The sequence below is a fragment of the Asterias rubens genome, chromosome 12 (assembly GCF_902459465.1).
Source record: "Asterias rubens chromosome 12, eAstRub1.3, whole genome shotgun sequence".
NCBI lineage: Eukaryota > Metazoa > Echinodermata > Asteroidea > Forcipulatida > Asteriidae > Asterias > Asterias rubens.
In genome coordinates, this window is record NC_047073.1 from 13,176,355 (window position 1) to 13,196,879 (window position 20,525).

A 20,525-nucleotide genomic window follows, 5' to 3' on the forward strand; every position below is an offset into this window, starting at 1 on the left:
CCCTTTGGTCTTGTAGATTCCCCTACCACCCAATTTGTTGAACATCCCAGCGAACCGTGTTTTGATTTGGTTAATTTTTATTGTACAGGAAGTAAAAGTTTCATCGGGACTATATGGAACATACTCTCTTGTGGCTCTGACAGAACCATATGGTCTGTATTATGTGAGAATGAAAGCATTCACCGGGTACGGGGATAAATATCACAGTCAATATTCAGAGGAAGCCAAAAATCGCACATCAGAAATAGGTAAACAAATAAAGCAACATTACAAAAATTTTTTTTTTGTGCTTACAAAACAGTTGCTGGCAGTGTTAACAAGCACTTTATGTAATCCACCATCATTGACAAACCTGTAGAAGTTTGAGATTGATCGGCCATCTGGGTCACGAAAAAATAGTGAAAAACCGATTTAAACACATTTGGCATGACATTGATTCCCCTAAAAAACTGATAAAACGCTAACTGTGCGTTAACCTCCAAACGAGAAATTCATAATCACAATTGCCTTAAAAAAAAAAGGGCATTTACTCAAGGTATTTATTAACTCTACATTTGAATGACTGCATGCCCTGGGTAGTAATGTCTGAAATAACCAATGATGGTAGGCTGTTCCAAATCGTCACAGCTGCAGGAAGGAAAGCCCTGTCAAAACTTCGTAGAGTTCTTGCTGCAGTCATTATTATTATTATTATTATTATTATTATTATTATTATTATTATTATTATTTAAGTTACCACTTTGTAGATTGAAGGGGACTCACTTCCCCCTTTAGACTGGCAATAGACTGTGCAAGTCTCGCGCATATTTGAACAACATATATAAAAGGGGGAAAAAATAAACAAAATAACAAAGAAAAACCGATGTTTGAACTTGACCTCAGGTCAGTTTCCATGACAAAAATTAAGAATTTCTGCCCATCTCCGATCACGAAACTTACGCAGACGCTTGTTTTGGTCATCCAAGCATCGGCTTCCTCTTTAGACTGTGTCACGCATAGTCTAACGCTCTTGCAACCATCGTGCATCCGCGTTCAAACCAGCTTTCAAAGTTTCACATTCAAGCATAGATTTACTAAAGGGGTTTTAAAAAATTTAAGATCAAATAAACATCCTTGTCCCAGAATTTTGATTTTGTCTATACATAAACTGTAACCGATTAATTGAACATTTGTTTTAAAAGCTAAATTAAACTTAAACAAGCTGTAATCAGTATTTTTGTTGTTCAGATTCGGCATTAAGAATAATTTAAAGCAAAGATTCGATTTCGTAAAACAAAGTTGTTCGTTTGTTGTGTTTTCTCACGCCGGTGCGCGCGAGACTTGCTCAGTCTATGGTCATCAGACATTCACAGTACAATAAATGTTATTTTCTTCTGGTTTCCACCTCTAGCCCCGAAGGTCCCGCCAAGCAATTTCCACTGCAAGGCAGACCCCAGCAGTGATGGAGAAACGAGGGTGGTCACTCTAACATGGGAGGTACGTTATGCTCGTCAAACTAAAATCTGCACGAAAGTGTGGTGGTGTTTTATTGCACCTCTGCAGGTTTCTTAACTTCCAACTGTCACTATTTATAGGGACCGTCCCTACTTTGGAGACAGACTTTAGGGTCACAGGGTTTAAGTCGTCGTCGTCGTCCTGTGAGTCATGGCTGACCCTTTGTGACCCTGGTTATGATGGAGTTCCACTTCTGTCTATCCAGTGCAGATTGATATGCAACGTTTAAGTACTCTTTTGTTAATCCTGGCCAGCTTGAAATGGGTTGTCTCTGTCCCTACTTCCCCTGCTCTTCCCTCCCCACCATTTTTTCTTGTCCTCTCCCAATCTACCCTATGTACTCTCTCATCTATTCTTCACATGTTTCTTGTTGTATCCAAACCTTATGTCAGTCATCATCATTCAGGACCAGTGCTTTAGTTGCCATTATTTATCATGTATGCCTTTATGTAGTTCTGTTCAACATATTTTTTTATTTTGTTTTTCCTTTTACTATAATCTTATTTACAATTACATGCATTGTTATTGTTCTTTATGAAATGGCTGAATAGATAATAATAATAATAATAATAATCCCAAGGTAAAAAAAATAGAGGAAGTCCCCGATTCTGAAAATCTTGGTACTAATATAATACTCACCTAAAAAAAAGATATGAGTTTAATAATGAAGCTGTCCTCTATAGTAACTTATGACTGATCTTCATTTTCTGGATCTTACAAATGCCTGAATCCATTGAAATATTTTGTTACATGCCCATTTGTTTATTTGTGCACACACTCATAGACTTGAGGTGTGGGTGCTTAGACAAAGATCTGGCCCCATGTCCCTATTTCTGACTGTGAGCAGATTATGAGGTTTTCTGACGTCTTGATGACTTGGCTTACTGAAGAATTCTGTGCTTACGGTGCCCTGTGATGCACATATAATTCTATTGTCTGTAAGCACAGAATTGCGCAGTAAGCAGAACCATGAATTTGGGCCCTGGGCACATCTTCACAAAGAGCTGTTTAAGATTTATAAACATAAGACGTGTATCGATCCTTAACTTAGCATCAACAGATGAGAATGTAACGATTTAATTTCTAAACCCAAACTTCAGCTTATTGAAGTGTATTTGTTCATGGCTTTTTTTTTCTCTAGCTCCAGAATGATACGTTCAAATCCAACGGAGAAATACTTGGTTTTAATATCATTGTCAAACAAGCTAATAAAAGTAAGCAGTACTCAGTGGAACCGAACAAGACATCGCACATAATTCCTGGTAAGTTCGTCTGAATGACTTGTGAATTCTTGAGTATTGAAAAAAGCACTGATTAACACTCAGGGAGCAATTTCGTCCACAATGGAAAGTCTCATGTCTCCTGACGATGACTGGAACAAGCTTGTCGAAACGTTGAGACCAATTAAGAATTCACTACGCGGTAGTGCAGTTAATAACGATCCTATAGGCTAAAGTAGTAGTCCCAGCCGATTTTATACCTTTCGCCCAGGTAGTAGTTAAAAAGCAGGACAGTTTTTTCAGAACTGAGAAGTCTCCCTATAAATCTTCTCCTCAGTTGTAGAATATATAGCAAGACAGTTCTGCAAAGAACAATCTCTACCTGGCAAGTAGAAACTCACATGGTGTTACCGCAAACCAAACATATATTCATACCTCACCATGCCATTGCATGTTTAGTAAAACCCATATAGTTTTGCAAACCTTGATCCCAATTGCCAGCCTTCTTCCCAATTGCAAACCTTGATCCCATTTCCAACCTATATCCCAATTGCCAACCTTGATCCCAATTGCCAACCTTGATCCCAATTGCCAACCTTGATCCCAATTACCAACCTTGATCCCACTTGCCAACCTTGATCCCACTTGATCTGATTCTGTATTTTGACGTGATTTCTCTACAGATCTTGATCCTTCGGCACATTATAAACTCAGCATACAGACTGTCAACTCAATGGGAGCATCCCCACAAGAAGACTGTAGCATTGATCCATTGCCAGGTGAGTCTTATAATTCTTGGGTTCTACTCTTTGTTTCTTCCATGATTGGGCTTAGCTCACCGGACTAAAGCTCTGGTGTTTCTGATCAGCAGAGTGTGGGGGTTGAGTTCCAGGTTTATGCTTTCTTTCATGTAGGCTTTATAGTATTAGCTCACCAAATTCAAGCTCTGGTGTTTCTGATCAGCAGAGTGTGGGTTCAAGTCCCTGTAATACACTTTATTCTATGTTTGGGCTTTCAATTGCTAGTTCATCGGACTAAAGCTCTGATGTTTCTGATCAGCAGAGTGTAGGTTCAAGTCCCAGTTTTACGCTTTCTTTCTTGTAGGCTTTATAGTGTTGGCTCACCGAATTCAAGCGCTGGTGTTTCTGATCAGCAGAGTGTGGGTTCGAGTCACGTTTTTACATTTTATTCCGTGTTGAGGCTTTATAGTGCTAGCTCACCGGACTTGACCTCTGGTGTTACGATCAGCAAAGTGGTTCAAGTCAGGTTCTGACACACATGTTCTGATTGAGTTCTAGTCGACAAAAATCGACAAACCAGTAACCTTTTTTCTTTTCTTTTTTCATTCATTGCAGCGGCTCCAGTCAGCTTGATTCCAGTCCTCATTGCTTGTGGCTTAACTATCGGCTTGATCATCTCATTGGTTTGCATATACCAAAGGATTAAGAAGTCCATGACTAGGTTTCCAGACATTCAAATTCGCTCACAACTAACTGTAAGTATTTCTGTTTGATTGATAAATATTTAAAAAGGCTTGGTTCTTGGTTTGTGGATCAAATGAAGCTTCATGTTGTGAGCTAAAAACAAAAAGTTGGTTTGAATTTGATGATTGTTTTATCTTTCTATTGCTTTTAGGGGCTTCAATGTTTTCTTTGCATGATAGCTATATGCAGATCAAATCTTAAAGGGAAGACAACTTAGGTAATTGTCAAAGACCAGTGTTCTCACTTGGTGTACCTCATCACAGAGCAAAAAAATAACAAGCCTGTGAAAATTTGGGCTCAATTGGTAATCGAAGTTGCAAGAAAATGATAAAAGAAAAACACCCTTGTTGGACGAATTTGTGTGCTTTCATATAAGAATAAGACTTCTAGCTAGTCTTTTATTATTTTAGTGAGAAATTACCTCTTTCTCAAAAACTACGTTACTTCAGAGGGAGTCGTTTCCCACAATGTTTTTATACTATCAACAGCTCTCCAATGCTCGTAACCAAGTCAGTTTTCAAGTTAATATTTGATTTGAGTAATTACCAAACGTGTACCTTCCCTTTAATGTATGATGTGGTCATCTAAAGAGACAAAAGTCATCTGTCCTTTTAAAAAAAAAAAATTTTGTTTGTTTTTCCCTTCCACAGACTGACAATTTGTACTCCGCAAACACAACAAACAGAGAAACAGAAATCTTTGATGACTTGATTCCACATCAAGTCAATTTGGTTCCGGAGGACGGAGTGATGACCAACGGATTTGACATCGGCGACAAACCAAGAAAGATCCAAGTGTCCGGAGATACAATCAAAATGCACACCTTTGAAAGTCAGCCTCTACTGCCAGGATTCAGGGACAAGCGGTCAAGGAGCGAAGAGTTTTGTTTTGATGAGTACGGCGGTGGTGGTCTGGCAAGTAGCCCTGTCTCTGTAGGTAGCGGTGGAAGCTACTTGCCTGTCAGGAATGATGACATGGCGTACCAAACAATGACCAAAGGTGGGTTGTCACCAGTGGAAAAGGAAGACCCAAAAGGTGCTACAGGAGGAGGCTTTCATGGCTTTCAGGAGCTGCACCCACGCCCCGAGGATGACTGTTGTGAAGAAGGCGCTTCAATGGATGCATACACACGAATGGCTGCTTTACTACCTACTCACGGGGCAGGGGGTAAGCAGAGGGGTACACCTACCAAGTTTGGTGGGAAGAGACATCCAAAAGAAAGCGCCCCGGTCAGTGAAGACAATGCTGCATACACCAGTGATGGTAGCGTAGCCAACTACACCCAGCAAGGCTTTGCCGCACGGTCAGCTTCTCAAGATGATTTAGATGCCCCTTATGTACTGGGAACGAATCCAACAGAATCCTACAGCCAGGTTGGACTGCGGGACAGAGCAAATCACCCGTCTCTGCTCAATCATCGATTTCAAAATCAGGCGACGGGAGGCTTAGGACCTCATGATGAGTATCTGAGGATGGGAATTAACCCATCAGATCAGCATCAAGCCGAGAATGAGGACAGTGATTTTGAGGATTCCCCGTTTATCTTAAATGATGATATTCTGCAAAATATTCCTCGACCAGATTTGCTACAGATCAGTCCCAACTTGAACCACACTGCTTCACCATTAATGGCACTGTCGCCCAGAGACACTACCACTGGCCTCGATGCTTTACTTATACCTAGTTCTATGAGAACGGCATCGCCGAACGACGATGTCCCCTTACGTTATGTAACTGTCCAAAGCGATTCGGAAAGTCTTGACCAGGAAGATGCTGAGACGGAGCAAGACGGGGACGGGTATGTGACCCAAGGACTGATACCCGAAGGGGATGGGTATGTGACCCAAGGAAGGATACCCGAAGGGGATCATGTGGCCCAAGGAAGGATACCCGAAGGGGACGGGTATGTAACCCAAGGAATGATACCCGAAGGGGATCATGTGGTCCAAGGAAGGATACCCGAAGGGGACGGGTATGTGACCCAAGGAATGATACCCGAAGGAAGGATACCCGAAGGGAATGGGTATGTTACCCAAGGAATGATACCCGAAGGGAATGGGCTTGTGACCCAAGGAATGATACCCGAAGAGAATGGGTATGTGACCCAAGGAGTGATACCCGAAGGGAATGGTCTGGTGACCCAAGGAATGATACCCGAAGGGAATGGGTATGTGACCCAAGGAATGATACCCGAAGGGAATGGGTATGTGACCCAAGGAATGATACCCGAAGGGAATGGGTATGTGACCCAAGGAGTGATGACCGAAGGGAATGGGTATGTGACCCAAGGAATGATACCTGAAATTCAAAACCCACGGACTGACAATAGAAATGCTTTGACTGCTACACCTAATCTTCATTCTGACTATGTTGATCAAGAGCAACTTAATAGCTTTCCCACGCCACAAGCAGAAGCGATCCCCGTCGCAAACAACCACCCTCAACATGCCCCGAGTCCTAACGATTACGTCACCCCAGAACAGGTGTTTGATATTGTATCGTCGCCCGGTCCAGCGTCGAACGCCCCTGACGAGACCTCCACGAATAGTAACAACAACTGTGAAGGAAGCAGCGACGGCGAACAATCAGATGATGACACCAATGACGCTAGCGAATTTATGATCCAAGGAAATGACAATACAACCCAGAACCAACCCACTGATGACCGGGTCGTTGCTAACTCAACCCATCCGACTAGTGTCCTCCCCAATCAGATCCCTTTCCTTTCTCCTCTTAGTCAACCCCTAAATGTCACCAATGGTGATTTCAGCTTAAACGGGGGTGACTTGACTCATGGGCTTGATCTTGAGCTGACAGGCGGGGAAGAGGTTGATGCAACCCATGTTGATCAACAGAGTGGCAAACAGGGTGATGCAAAGGGTGAGAGACAGGACCCCGATGGTGGCTACGTTACCCATGATGAAATGCAGAACATTGCCAGGGTAGCAAGTCCAACTTCATAAAGCAGGTATCAAAGTACATCAAAGCTGGTCTTATACATTATTGTTGTATATATATTTAAAAGTTTATGGTGCTTAAACGCAAAAGTATTTTCACATACTTGTTTTTGGAAGAAGCAAATTTATACCCACATGTGCCGATATTATTCATGCAGTTAATATATGTATTTCAAATAAATACACAAGCTTATTTTTATGATGAATTTAAGGCTTTTACAGATATTTAGTTCTTTACCGAGTCAGATTTGTTGGCTGATTTGACTCTAAAGGTTAGATTTACACGTAAATTTGTAATGCTTATTTTGTCATGTTTGTAATGCTTATTTTTTATCAATCAATGGGGGTGCCACTCAGAAGCCATGAAACTGTTAAATGCCGTATACCCTGTGATCACACAATAAGTTTACGATACAACCTTGACAACAGCAGCCAGGGGTCACCTTTAAGGGAATGCGACTTTCTATTCCAGATATCAAATAAAAACAAACAGGGACACTGACTGGGTAATTTTAAAATAGTTTGGGGGTTGAACAAAGACAAATTTGAACTAACGACCTCGCCTGCCATTAATCTGGAGGTCGATGGTTCAAATCAAGCTGAAGTTATTTTTCTTTGTTCAACCCAAAGGAATTTTAGAGGGGTGTTCTTTCTTTCATTACTCTCTTCTCTCGCAACATTATTCTCTTGCAGATTTTCACAGACTTGTTATTTTATGCATTTTGTGCTTAGCAGCTCTATGAATTTCGGCCCTGGGCTTTTGCTGATGTGCCCTCTGCAAAGTCACAGAAGAAGCCTCTTCAAGAACAAAATTCAAAGCCTGATAATGTTAGAATGTTTATTATTTTTCCCCATAAATTGACACAATTAAGTTTTTTCCTAATCTTGTCCCAAAAGGTGTTCTTTGTTACTTTAACTTAATGATATTATATCATGGCAATATAGGACACAAATTTCAAACACAGATATCGTGGTTTGAAATATTTTGCAGTTATTTAGGCTCAATACCTCTCTTTGTAAAATCTTTTCACAACATTTGAAAATATCTCCTATTGCAATGTTACTAGTTAATAGAATGTACATGTATATAGTGCTAAACACACATTGATCAGTGTATGGATAAAAACAAATAGTAATCTCCAACTCATGCAAAGTTATTATACATCTGAAATGTTACCATTAAAAAGCGTCAAATGTAAAACAATAATAGTTTGTCCATTATGATCCTTCGGCTCCGTCTACTAACAACGGCCAGCCACCAACAAAGATCATGCAGGGAAGTCGGGGTCATTACACTATTTATCATCATCATACTTCGTCCTTGGACGGAAAAGTAAAAGCAGCTTTGATGCAATGGTGCCAGGTTGCTTTATCCCCTCACTATTATTCCCGTTAATACAAATATATTTCTTTAAATAAACAAATAAAAAACTTTTCAAAACACAAAAAAAAAAAAAAAATTGTCTACAAATTATGTTCCTTACACTGTTCATTTTTTGTGTAGCACCTTGTATCTTACACACAATTAACCTTTACATTTTTCAAGAACCAGACTACATTTGAAGAGCTTAAAAAATTAACATATGCTTTGGTTGGGGTCGGTTTTAAGCTTTTAGCAATGTATTACTTTCATGTGTGAACCAGCTACCCTTATACATTGATACATTGTTTGCATTCAACAAACTGTGGTATACGCAAGCACGTGGCACCAAAATCTCTCGCCAAAATAAATTTAAAAACAAAACATACACAAAGAAAACAGTTCATTCGATAGTCCACCCACAACATGCATAGTGCTTGTTTAGGGGCAATTTATTCACTCGTTCAAAGTTGATATCACACGTAACGATGACTTTATCAAATATTAATGAATCGAAGGAAAATAGGCTATTTTTGGCCCAATTTTTCCACACACTTTGAAATAAAACCTTTGTGTCTGTCACAAATTTAAAAACGGCAACTTTAAAGCGGATTGCTACTGATTTAAGTAAAAACAGCCAATAAATACAAACAGTTTAATACTGTATTTAAGATATTTCATATCTAGCTCTGTGACGATCTATAAAATATATGGAGTAGGAGCCTACAGCTAAGAGAAAAAAAAATAAGGAATACAATTTATCAAAATTTATCATTAAAAAAACTTCAAAACGTCTAAATAAAAAAAAAGTATTAAAACATCAAGTTACTTTTGTTTTCAATAAATACATACTGTGGGGATAAGAAAGAACCAACTACTTAAGAAATCGTAAGAAATAACAAAGTTACCTATTCACGGAAACCTAATGATAATTTTAGTAACAAAAAAGTAGCCAAGTATTTCAGAACAATGATTGCTGGAGGATAGTCTTCCTGGCGCCAATTTCATAGTGCTGCGTGTTCACCATGGATTTGCGATGTAACCTCATTTATTTTCCTTTGGTTAGCACCAGAAAGTTAGCATGCCTTTTTGTGATTAGTGCTATTAAGTGAAAATCGCACAGTTAAAAATTTGGCTCTTAAAGGCAGTGGACACTATTGGTAATTGTCAAAGACCAGTCTTTTCACTTGGTGTATCTCAACATATGCATGACATAACAAAACTTGTGAAAATTTTAACTCAATTGCTCGTCAAAGTTGCGAGATACCTAAAAGAAAAAACATGCTTGATTTTGAGACCTCAAATTTTAATTCCGAGGTCTCAAAATCAAATTCTTGGAAAATTACTGCTTTCTTGAAAGCTACGTCACTTCAGAGGGAGCAGTTTCTCACAATGTTTTATACTATCAACCTCTACCCATTACTTGTTACCAAGTAAGGTTTTGTGCTAAAAATTATTTTGAGTAATTACCAATAGTGTCCACTGCCTTCAAGAGTAAGTGTATTCCACATGTTAGCAAGAAAACTAGTCGGCAATCTTGCGCGTTTACCATGGATTTGTCGTGTTATGTAATTCATTTCCATACAGTAAGCACTGGAAGGTTTTCTAGCATGCCTTTTAGTGCGCTATGAAATAAAAATCTAACAGTAAGCAAAAGATCGGCCATTAAGCAGCTCTATGAAACTGGGCCATAATCATAGCAGGTCTGTGGAGTGGCTGTACATGGAATTATTACCCAGTTACTGGACCCATGTACTGGTTGTCACACCACATTAAGGGCAGCTTTTAAAGGCAGTGGACACTACTGGTAATTACTAAAAATAATTATTAACATAAAATCTTACTTGGTGAAGAGTAACGGGGAGAGGTTGATAGTACAAAACATTGTGAGAAACGGCTCCCACTGAAGTGACATAGTTTTTGAGAATGAAGTAATTTTCCACAAATTTGATTTTGAGCCCTCAGATTTAGAACTTGAGGTCTCAAAATCAACCATCTAAACACACACAACTTCAAGTGACAAGGTTTTTTTTCTTCTTTCATTATTATCTCGCAACTTCGACGACCAATTGAGCTCAAATTTTCACAGGTTTGTTATTTTATGCATATGTTGGTATACACCAAGTGAGAAGACTGGTCTTTGACAATAACCAATAGTGTCCATTGCTGTAAGACTTCACTCCCCACATTCAATATATCATCTTCTTGCTGTACAAGATGTTGAATATTTTCAGTAAATATTTGGTGATATTTCTATAAATATATTTTGACTACACACAGGAATCTTTGGATAACTTTAGAGGGAAAGTACAGCGTTAATATTTCTCAAGTTTTCGAAAGACACAAAACCTAACCAATCTGTGAAAATTTCATGAACTTCAGTCTTCAATTTCTAGTAAAAAGAAAAACTAAAGTTTTACGCACTCGACGAGGATTTATGTTAACTAACCAAGCAAATGGATAACTTAACCATTTTAAGTCCAGTGCTAACAGCACATGAAATTTTAACTGGCAGGCGCCCTCATGTGTTTTGATTTGGTCAGTCAGATTGTTAACTATCCTCTCTTGCTTAAGTTCTCCTACGTCTAGCCTGAACATCTGACGTCACACTTCGAGGCTCAGGAGTAACGCCAAAGACCGGCCTCCAGCCGGAGTGTACATGCACCTTTGACCTACATTCATCTCACATAGAGAAACCCGGGAAAATTCTATGGCGGACGTGATAGGAGTGTACTGTTGGGGCATCTATGGAAAGCTAGCTCATGTCACTGCATGTTTATCCAATGATATCATTGTATCCAATGGAATTACTGGATCTGAGTAGCAGGTACCTGTCTTCGTCCTTGCAGATAAAGAAAGGGGCCCAGTCTACCCTACGTCAAACAATCAAAGGGGGGATTCTGGCAAGTCTTACCAATGGAATGTTACCTAAAGTTTTGGTTAAATATAAATCCAATGCGAATGCAGCTCAAGTTTATAGAAAAAGCACAGGAAAATGATGCAGGCACCTCTTTGAAAACAAACCTTCATGTTAATTTTGTTTTTAGAGCAAACAATTATTCCATCAACTAAAGAAGTGACAGTCATCATAATCGTTTCTCACACATGTACAATTGCTTGTTCTTGCTGCATTTCGTTTCGTTCCATCGAGCGTGATTGTTGTACGAGACGCAGTTTCGGTCGCTATGGTTACCAGGCATTGGGGAACCAACCTTCCAGCGGGTGAACGTCACTGGGGCACCGGAGACCCATTCCCATTGGTCGATGGTGTGCTTGTCGTTTAATCCTAAAAGTAAAGGAGGAATCAGACTATGTTAAAAGAAATCTCTGTGAAACAGGTCAAATAAAGTCATGAACAAACGTTTTTAAAAATAAAAATTATTTAGGCCTATTTAATTTTCGATATTAAAAGCAATATCCTGATAATCAGATTAAATAAAGTCTTAATTAACAATCAATCCAAAAGATAACTAGGTTATACGGAACTTATTATAGCAGACGACCCTAAAACAGTACGTTTCTCCTCATTTCTTAACAAAATAGAAAAGGTAGACACTAAAAAATGCAGTGTAATATTCTCTGGAAAAGACAATGGAAAATAAAGTGTTATACATGTAGTTTCTAAAGTAGACACTGGAAAATACAGTGTTATAATTTATGAGGCAGACAATGGGTTAATACAGTGTTACAGTTTCTGAAGTAGACACTGGATAATACAGTGTTATAGTTTCTGAAGAAGACAATAAAACATGCAGTGTTATATTTTCTTATAAGACAATAGAAAATACAGTGTGTTATAGTTTCAGAAGTAGACAATGGAAAATACAGTGTTATGGTTTCTGAAGTAGACACTGAAAAAAACAAGTGTTATAGTTTAAGAGGCAGACAATGCAAAATACAGTGTTATAGTTTTTGAGGTACACAATACAAAATACAGTGTTATAGTTTTTGAGGTACACAATACAAAATACAGTGTTATAGTTTTTGAGGTAGACAACAATGCAAAATACAGTGTTATACATTGTAGTTTTTAAGGTACACAACAATGCAAAATACAGTGTTATAGTTTTTGAGGTAGACAATGCAAAATACAGTGTTATAGTTTTTGAGGTAGACAATGCAAAATACAGTGTTATAGTTTTTGCATGTGTACGCATACAAAGGTATGAGCACACTTTGCAAAAGTAGTACATTCTTGGTCACCAAGTGTAATAACAAATAGTAAACAATTCATCTTCGAATAGGTAAGAAAAAACATGATTGAAGAATAAGACAATTAAAATTGATCACCGAATGATTAAATGTGTACCTATTAACATTATGAGAATATAATAGAATAGAATAGAAACAAAAGAACAGAAAATATTAGAATAGAATAAAATACAAAGAGTTATACATATTATTGTGAACATTAAAATCATCCAAATTTGACGTCCACTTGCCATTTAGAAATGCATACATAAAAAAAGAATTACAAGATACATGGAGAAAAAGGCTTCAAATACAAAGCGCTAAGTGCCAAGACATCGATTAAAATCATCATAATTAATATTAGAAAATCGGTTTTTGCATCACCTTCATGCCATACCACAAAAAAACAAAAACAAATCTTCCAAAAGTTTAAATACTTCTCACCTATCCAAAGCTCCCTTCTCTCTGAAACTGAACGAATCCAATTATAGATCTTGGTTGTTGATATTGTCACCAGGTTGCCATGGTACCTGAGCAAAAAAAAAAAACATTTGTAAAGCCCTGTTCGCATTGGACTTAATTTGGCTAAACTAACCGAGCCAATGGGTAACTTACCCATTTTAAGTCCAATGTGAACAGCCTAGGAGGTTTGCCTCCCAGGTAATATACCCGACCCGAACGGGTAGTTTAACCGAGCCAAAGGTGCCCAGGAAGATTGACCAGGTCAGTTTAACCGAGCCAGAAAGTCCAATGCGGACCCGACGACTCGGTTAAATCTCCCATCCGTCCGTGGCCCGAAGAAGCTGACATGTTTTGTCATGGGAGAATAATATTTTCGTGATTATCGAACTATTCAATGTCACGCAGGGGGGGCAGCTCCATTAGTTTACCCACGGTCTCGGTTAGTTTACCAGAGTCAAGTAAATCCAAGTGCGGACGCTGGTAAGTTTCCCCTTTTGGAATGTTAAAATATTATTCCATGAAATGCTTTAATTTTTGAGAAAACATTAAAACAATATCAATTCTCAATATTGAGAATTACAGATTTATTTTAAACACATGTCATGACACGGCGAAACGTGCGGAAACAAGGGTGGGTTTTCCCGTTATTTTCTCCCGACTCTGACGACTGATTGAGCCTAAATTTTCACAGGTTTGTTATTTTATATATAGAAGTTGTGATACACGAAGTGTGGGCCTTGGACAATACTGTTTAACGAAAGTGTCCATTGGCTTTAACAGGAAACTTTGATGTCAGTGTATAGTTACCTTTCCCTGCAGCTCCTCTGGGCATCATTCCAAGTTTTCGCTTCAGTTGATATAAAATAGCACATTCCATCAAGCTCAAGCCAACCTGGGTATATCAACAATATCCGGGCCAAACTATTCAATTTGTCAGGAATATAATTTAATATATGTTAAATTTGCATCGAGGATAAAGAATATTAATTTTTGTTTTTACCCATACACCGATGTGTGTTAGCACTGTATACTCAGTACTTTCCCCAGTCCTGTGAACAAATTTCACAGGCATATTACTTGGGTGGGATTCAAACCCACGACCCTTGCAATTCTAGAGCAGTGTCTTACCAACTGGACAACCGAGATTGCCCAGTAGCTAGAGGCAGTTTGAATCTTTGGCAGCAGGTACTGCAAGGAATATAATTGTCAAATACATTGGCTAAAGAGAGAAATGCGTTGTGAAACATCATGGATCAGGGCCCAATTGAATGGCTCTGCTGACCGTAAGCAAACAATTGCTGCTTACGGAAGCAGACAATTCCACACTAACATCAAGCGTATTTCAAAGGTTAGCAAGAAAGCTGTGCTTGCGTACTCCGTGTGACAAGGCATTCTCTGCTTACACAGCTAGCGCAGAAATTTTGCGCTTGCACAGTAAGTGAAGAATGGTGATTGTAAGCAGAGAATTCAGCACCAAGCAGAGTCATAAAATTGGGTACATGGCCCAGTTTTTCAGAAAGCTGCTAGGCAGAAAATTCTGCTTGACAAATTTCTGTGCTCAGCAAACTTTGAGTGGGACACCAGTCACAACAATGTAAACTTAATGTTATTTTGGCTGGTAACCTGTTTCTGCTAAGCAATGGTTTTTCTATGCTTAAGCGAGTTTTTGCTAAGACTTTATGAAATTGGTCCCAGATGATATAAGGCAGAGTGCAAAGACATGTCTTGACGCCTTAAGTCAAAGTTTCTTACAACACATGAGGAGCACCTCTGGCTCAACCCAAATAAATTTTTGTTTCAGACAGGCAAACTTTACGTGACATTTACGTTGGCTCATGACAAGATTGACGTCTAAAACTAAGGGGCTCCAGAGACGTTCCTAACAACCGCAACAGTTGATAATTTTACTTTTAGCGCGTCCAGTCACTCCTTACTGTTTCAGACGTCAAACCGTTCTAGTACTTAATTAAGAATTTGGTTCGGCGCAACTCTGGAGTGCCGTCTCAAACTGGTGTTAGGTTCTACTCCTACCTTCACCACAACCAGTATCCTGATTTGTTGCGTCGTCAGCTTGGACATGACTCCATTCAACTCGGATCCATCGGTTACCATCACATTTATACAGGGTACCAGTGTCCTCCTCCATGATGAAGTCATCTTTGCTGGTCGATGTACAATCAGTGGGTGTTGGAACCTAGTCAATGAACAAAAGGTGAAAAAAGAATCGGTATCATTAAAGCAAATGTTCTTATATTTTGTCCAAACTCAAACATAGTATCAACAGTCATCTTTCAAACTGACGCTAGCCACAAGTCTAGTGGTAAGACATCTGCTCTAGTAATTCAAAGGTCGTGGGTTGGAATCCCACTTGAGTGACTTGCCTGTTTTTTTTTGTTTTTTTTTACAGAACTCGGGAAGGTTCCGAGTAAAGAGTGCCTAATACCAGCAGTATAAGCAAAGAAAACAAATTAAAGCTACTGGACACTATTGGTAATTGTCAAAGACCATTTTCTCACTTGGTGTATCTCAACATATGCATAAAATAACAAACCTGTAAAAATTTGAGCTCAATTGGTCTTCGAAGTTGCGAGATAATAATTAAAGAAAAAACACCCTTGTCACACGAAGTTGTGTGCTTTCAGGTGCATGATTTCGAGACCACAAATTCTAAATCTGAGATCTCGAAATAAAATTTGTAGAAAATTACTTCTTTCTTGAAAAATACGTTACTTCAGAGGGAGCCGTTTCTCACAATGTTTTAGACTATCAACATCTCCCCATTACTCGTTACCAAGTAAGTACTTATGCTAATAATTATTTTGAGTAATTACCAATAGTGTCCACTGCCTTTAAAGGTGATCTCTTTACTTTTTCTTTCCTCTTTTAATCTTGAGTGGCCAGTTTAGGGCCTTGTGATTAGCAATTTACAGGCAGCCAGTTCCAGGCAATCTCAAACAAGAGAATCCATTTGCATTTGAATGCTCAAATATTTTTCTTGGGGATCGCAAGACATTATTTGGAATTTTACTACAGGGCTACTAAAGTGAACTTGAAGCATGCACTACAGTTAGTTGTTGTTTAGATGGTCATCCAGTCAGGGGAACTTGGCAAACTTCCACAAGGGGATATAAACACCAAGCTGGCAACAGCCAATCTCTCTCATACAAACATTGGTCTTATGTCTACGATTATAAATTGCACAAACCAAGAAATTGTGATACAGTAGACAACAATACTTATTCTAGTCATAGTGAAATCAGCGGTTAGCTTGGTTGTATCATGGTTACCTCCAAGAGCAAGTTCAAGTGTGCACCATGTTTAACTAAAGGTTGACTATTTTGACTCAAACCCAGGCTAGTCGACCAATGGTTGACTACTGTGGTCGACCATTTGGAACCAGCCTTATGACCATGGTCCCGATAGCCTGTTCCATGCCTACAAGCGCAGAGGGGAACCAGTGACACTATAGCGAAACGTTGGAAGGCACTGGAGTGTTGACCAATGGTTACTACACTTCTAAACGAGTCGGTTGAGTGTGTGCGTCACTGCGCATGTACGTTGCTGGTCAGTGGTAAATCACAGGGCGACAAATGTGCACACTCGAAAACTTGCTCTAGGTTGCCTCATGTGACATTCCCCTAAGACTTACTGGCTGCGTTGGTTCACTGGTCACTCTTCCTCGGTGTTCAGCCGTAGACGCTTGCCATTGGTCGGGATTTACCAGGGCTTCAGACGGTAGATGACTGGGAACCTCCTCTAGGGGTATCCTGACTGGGTCTCTCTGTGAGGAAGACGGCAGCGGCTGGTGATGGGTTGATGAGGAGGAGGAGGAGGAGGATGAACTGGTGCGGCCGTGAACAACAGTAGGTGTGGAGGCTATACCGTGAAGCTGTTAAAAAGCAAGACAATTCAATTCAATTCAAAATTGTATTAGTCATGTTAAAAATACATAACATTCCTTTTCCTGGTGTGGTGACAAGTTAACATAAAAATATATCAAAACTACACATCAAAAATACTTAAAACCACATTACAACACACCACTCTATATGATTAACTATAACAAGTGTCAAAGAGTAGCCTATACTTAATAAAATAACAACAAGACAAGAACATGAACAAGTTTTGTTACGAAATATTAAAGATGAAAATAACTCAGGGAGCTGAAGCTAGTAATGGCAAAATGCACCAGGCAAGTCCCAAAGAGATGCAGAACTTGGAAAAAATGCTGTTGGAATGACTCTTTGTTTTACATATATCAGTAAATAAGATACAGAGCCTCACATATTTTCACTAGAGTGTTTTCAAATGTGGAGGTTTGGACTTTCAATACCTAAACGATTTGTTTTACTGATTTCTAAAAAATTGGCATTTGAAGCAAGAACATGAACATCTTTAAACCATGCAACTTTTAGTGCAAACTTTTGAATATTTTAAATAAAAAAGTACAACTTTGGTATTATTTAGAATGTTCAGTAACTTTAGTATTATTTAAAGACAGTGGCGGTATTGGTAAATGTCAAAGACCAGTCTTCTCACTTGGTGTATCTTAACATATGCATTAAATAACAAACCTGTGAAAATTTGAGCTCAATCGGTTGTCGAAGTTGCGAGTTATTAATGAAAGAAAAAAACACCCTGGTCACACACATTGTGTGCTTTCAGACGCTCGGTACCTCAAATTCTAAACTTGAGGTTTCGAAATCAAAATCGTGGAAAATTACTTCTTTCTCGAAAACTACATCACTTCAGAGGGAGCTGTTTCTCACAATGTATTATACCATCAACCTCTCCCTATTACTCATAATCAAGAAAGGTTTTATGCTAATAATTATTTTGAGTAATTACCAATAGTGTCCACTGCCTTTAAAATGTTCAAAACTTTGCACATTATACATGCATACACCTTTCTATTGCACAGCTTTGTGCAAAGGTGTGCATTTTATTGTGAAAATGAGAACTCAACTTGTAAACATTTGAATAGTATCACAATTATGCACACCCTTTCAGTGTAAAATGAAGAACTATCTGAAGTACTTACTGTCCAAACATGTGTTGGGCCATTTTGCCCGGATGGTCTGGAGAGAATATGCTGCCCGTTAGCAACATGGCCAGGAACAACAGGCCTACCAGGATTGGGGTTCGGATCACGCCCAGAGTAATGAGTTCTGTCCCTCGAGTTGATTCCAGTTTGTGGGTAGAAGGGAACCAGTTGAGGGTTATCAGCAGTTCCACCTCGAGGGTAACTACCAGCTGGGTTCTGGTGAGGGTTCTGGGCTGGGTATTGAGGATTCTCAGCTTGATGGGTCTGCCATGACGGTTGGAACTGAGGGTTCTGTCCTTGGTGAGTCGGGTACTGAGGCACTGTATGGCTGTCACCTTGGAAAGGGACACCCCCATCATCAGGTCCCTGGCTAATGGGCCCCTGTCCTTGTTGGTAGTAGGGTGTCTCACGACTGGGATACGGCCTTCCGTGAGAATCAGTGGCAGCAGCGGGATTGCCAAACTGATCTGGGATATAAGGCTGCCCGTCTTTGGTGTAGTACGGCCAGACTTGGTGTCCTTGACCACCAGTCTGAGGCGGGTGTACTTCACTTGGGTTTGAGCCTGTACCTCGACCAGGGGTAGCATCTGGGTGAGGTTGTCCACTGTAATACGGGTTCCATTGTATATCCGGTACGCTAGGATACTGTTGGTTGGGTACTGCTCCTTGGCCCTGTTGAGTGTGAACTCCTGCATCCTGTGGATAGACACCTTGACCCTGTTGATCAAACCGAGTATATGGTTGCTGAGGCAATCCATGTCCTGGATCCGGCTGTTGAGGGTATGGGTACCCAGTTTCACCCTGCCCTGGGACCTGGTCTGGCGGACAACACTCCCCTTCAGGTACAAACCCAGGGTCTCCTCCTGGGTAAACATATCCTGGGTCAGGATTACCAGGTACAAAACCTTGACCACCTTGTGGAATGTACCCCTCGGGGACAGGATAGGATCCAGGCACCACACCAGGGTATACGCCTTGGTGCCCAGTGGGGGTACCATCTCCTGGTTTGACAGGGTAGATGGGATTGAAGGCGTCTTCACCGGGTACAGGAGGGTTTCGCTGGGGTCCAATAGGTCCTAAATAAGGTGTATCTGGGTAGATGGGTCCTTGATCTGGGCAACAAAGAGGTCTAGGATCTGGCTGGGTGATTCCTTCCAGGCAGCAAGAGGGTAAGGTATCAGTTATAGTCAATCCATGATTCTCGCCTGCACACGACCCTATAGTTAAAAAACATTTTAAAAATATCAGAATAAGAAGTAAGATGGTCCTTGGGGCTTTTGCATGAAAGTCATGGAGCAATGTTTCAGGAGAGTTGGTAAATCCATTGTACATGCTAAAATAATTTTCAGACAGAAGTTATTTTTGTGAAATTGTTTTGTTAATTTCACAAAAACTACAGCACCTTGCAGTAAGTAATCTTAAGGGAAGCTTTCTACTATCACTATCTATAAACCGTGTCAGTTGAATGTAAATCTGTGGACACTTTTGTTTTGTGTCAAACAAAAAGTACCCAAATCCTACTTAAAAACTACATCATGAAAAGTAAAAATTTAGGTGAAATGACCATCTTTAGAATCCTTGATGATCACTGTGAGTTTATCATGTTCCCCCAAAACAGCGTTGACTGACGTTCCCAGCTTCAGTCTGAATCGCTCTCTGTTCTCCTCGAGCCCGTCCTCAATGATCTCAACATCCCAGGTTGCCATGGCTACACCGGGGTCAAACTGAAGCTGCCTGGCCCGTGGCGGGGCGTAGTCCTCCCCGGCCGTGGCAGTGAGGTCAGTGACCTCGATGTCCACGAAGGAGGAGAGCGAGAGGTAGCCGACGCGCATGATGTTGATCTGGAGAGTGCCGACTGTTTCGCAGACCATGTAGTCGGAACGCATGAATTGGATCATCGGCCATTTCAGCTCAAACCTGTTCAAACAAAAGCAAAATCAAATCAAATCTCCTGAAGATGAGCAGAGTATACTGTTCAAAACGACGAGACCACACCGGCTCTTTTCAGAGCCAACACTCCCTCAAAAGAGATATTATACACGGTTTACTGATTTGAAGTTCATAGAAAGCACAGTTGGATCTAATCATAGGCCATTTCAGTTCACCCCTGTCAAGCAAAATCAAATCGAGTTATGTGAAGAGGTTCATTCCGCGTGAAATATAGTGAGAAACTCTCTCCTCTTATATCAACATGTTGCTGGAGAAAAGATCTTCCAAAAGGGAAGTTCATACATATAAGAAGCACAGTTGAAAATGTGTTTTTACAAAACATAATTATTAATGAATAAACAACAGGTCTGGAAGTTCATCTTT

At 39.8% G+C, this 20,525-nt stretch overlaps 2 protein-coding genes across 3 annotated transcripts in view; one reads left to right on the top strand and one right to left on the bottom strand.

The window, feature by feature from the left end:
* The first annotated feature begins 65 nt into the window (after positions 1–65).
* On the top strand, positions 66–7,807 carry LOC117297481. Its single transcript, XM_033780542.1, has 6 exons — positions 66–248; positions 1,391–1,476; positions 2,636–2,756; positions 3,398–3,493; positions 4,070–4,209; positions 4,849–7,807. The coding sequence occupies exons 1-6, from the start codon at positions 170–172 to the stop codon at positions 7,159–7,161; spliced, it is 2,835 nt and encodes a 944-aa protein (XP_033636433.1). The 5' UTR covers positions 66–169; the 3' UTR covers positions 7,162–7,807.
* Positions 7,808–11,318: 3,511 nt separating this feature from the next.
* Positions 11,319–20,525, bottom strand: part of LOC117297482 (FRAS1-related extracellular matrix protein 1-like) — a 29,390-nt gene continuing 20,183 nt past the window's right edge. For both annotated transcript variants that reach the window (XM_033780543.1, XM_033780544.1), the window contains exons 5-11: positions 19,777–20,129; positions 18,210–19,429; positions 16,818–17,057; positions 15,200–15,362; positions 13,976–14,060; positions 13,151–13,236; positions 11,319–11,801 (exon numbers count right to left, since the gene is read on the bottom strand). In XM_033780543.1, the coding sequence (XP_033636434.1) occupies positions 11,602–11,801; positions 13,151–13,236; positions 13,976–14,060; positions 15,200–15,362; positions 16,818–17,057; positions 18,210–19,429; positions 19,777–20,129 (2,347 nt within the window). In that variant the 3' untranslated portion in view covers positions 11,319–11,601. The remainder of the gene's footprint in view (positions 11,802–13,150; positions 13,237–13,975; positions 14,061–15,199; positions 15,363–16,817; positions 17,058–18,209; positions 19,430–19,776; positions 20,130–20,525) is intronic.

Bases quoted from the DNA above. Each gene is read 5' to 3' on its own strand.
- LOC117297481 (XM_033780542.1), top strand. From the start codon at position 170: ATGAAAGCATTCACCGGGTACGGGGATAAATATCACAGTCAATATTCA. The intron at 3,494-4,069 runs GTGAGTCTTATA...CATTCATTGCAG, and splicing joins TAGCATTGATCCATTGCCAG to CGGCTCCAGTCAGCTTGATT. The intron at 4,210-4,848 runs GTAAGTATTTCT...TCCCTTCCACAG, and splicing joins AAATTCGCTCACAACTAACT to ACTGACAATTTGTACTCCGC.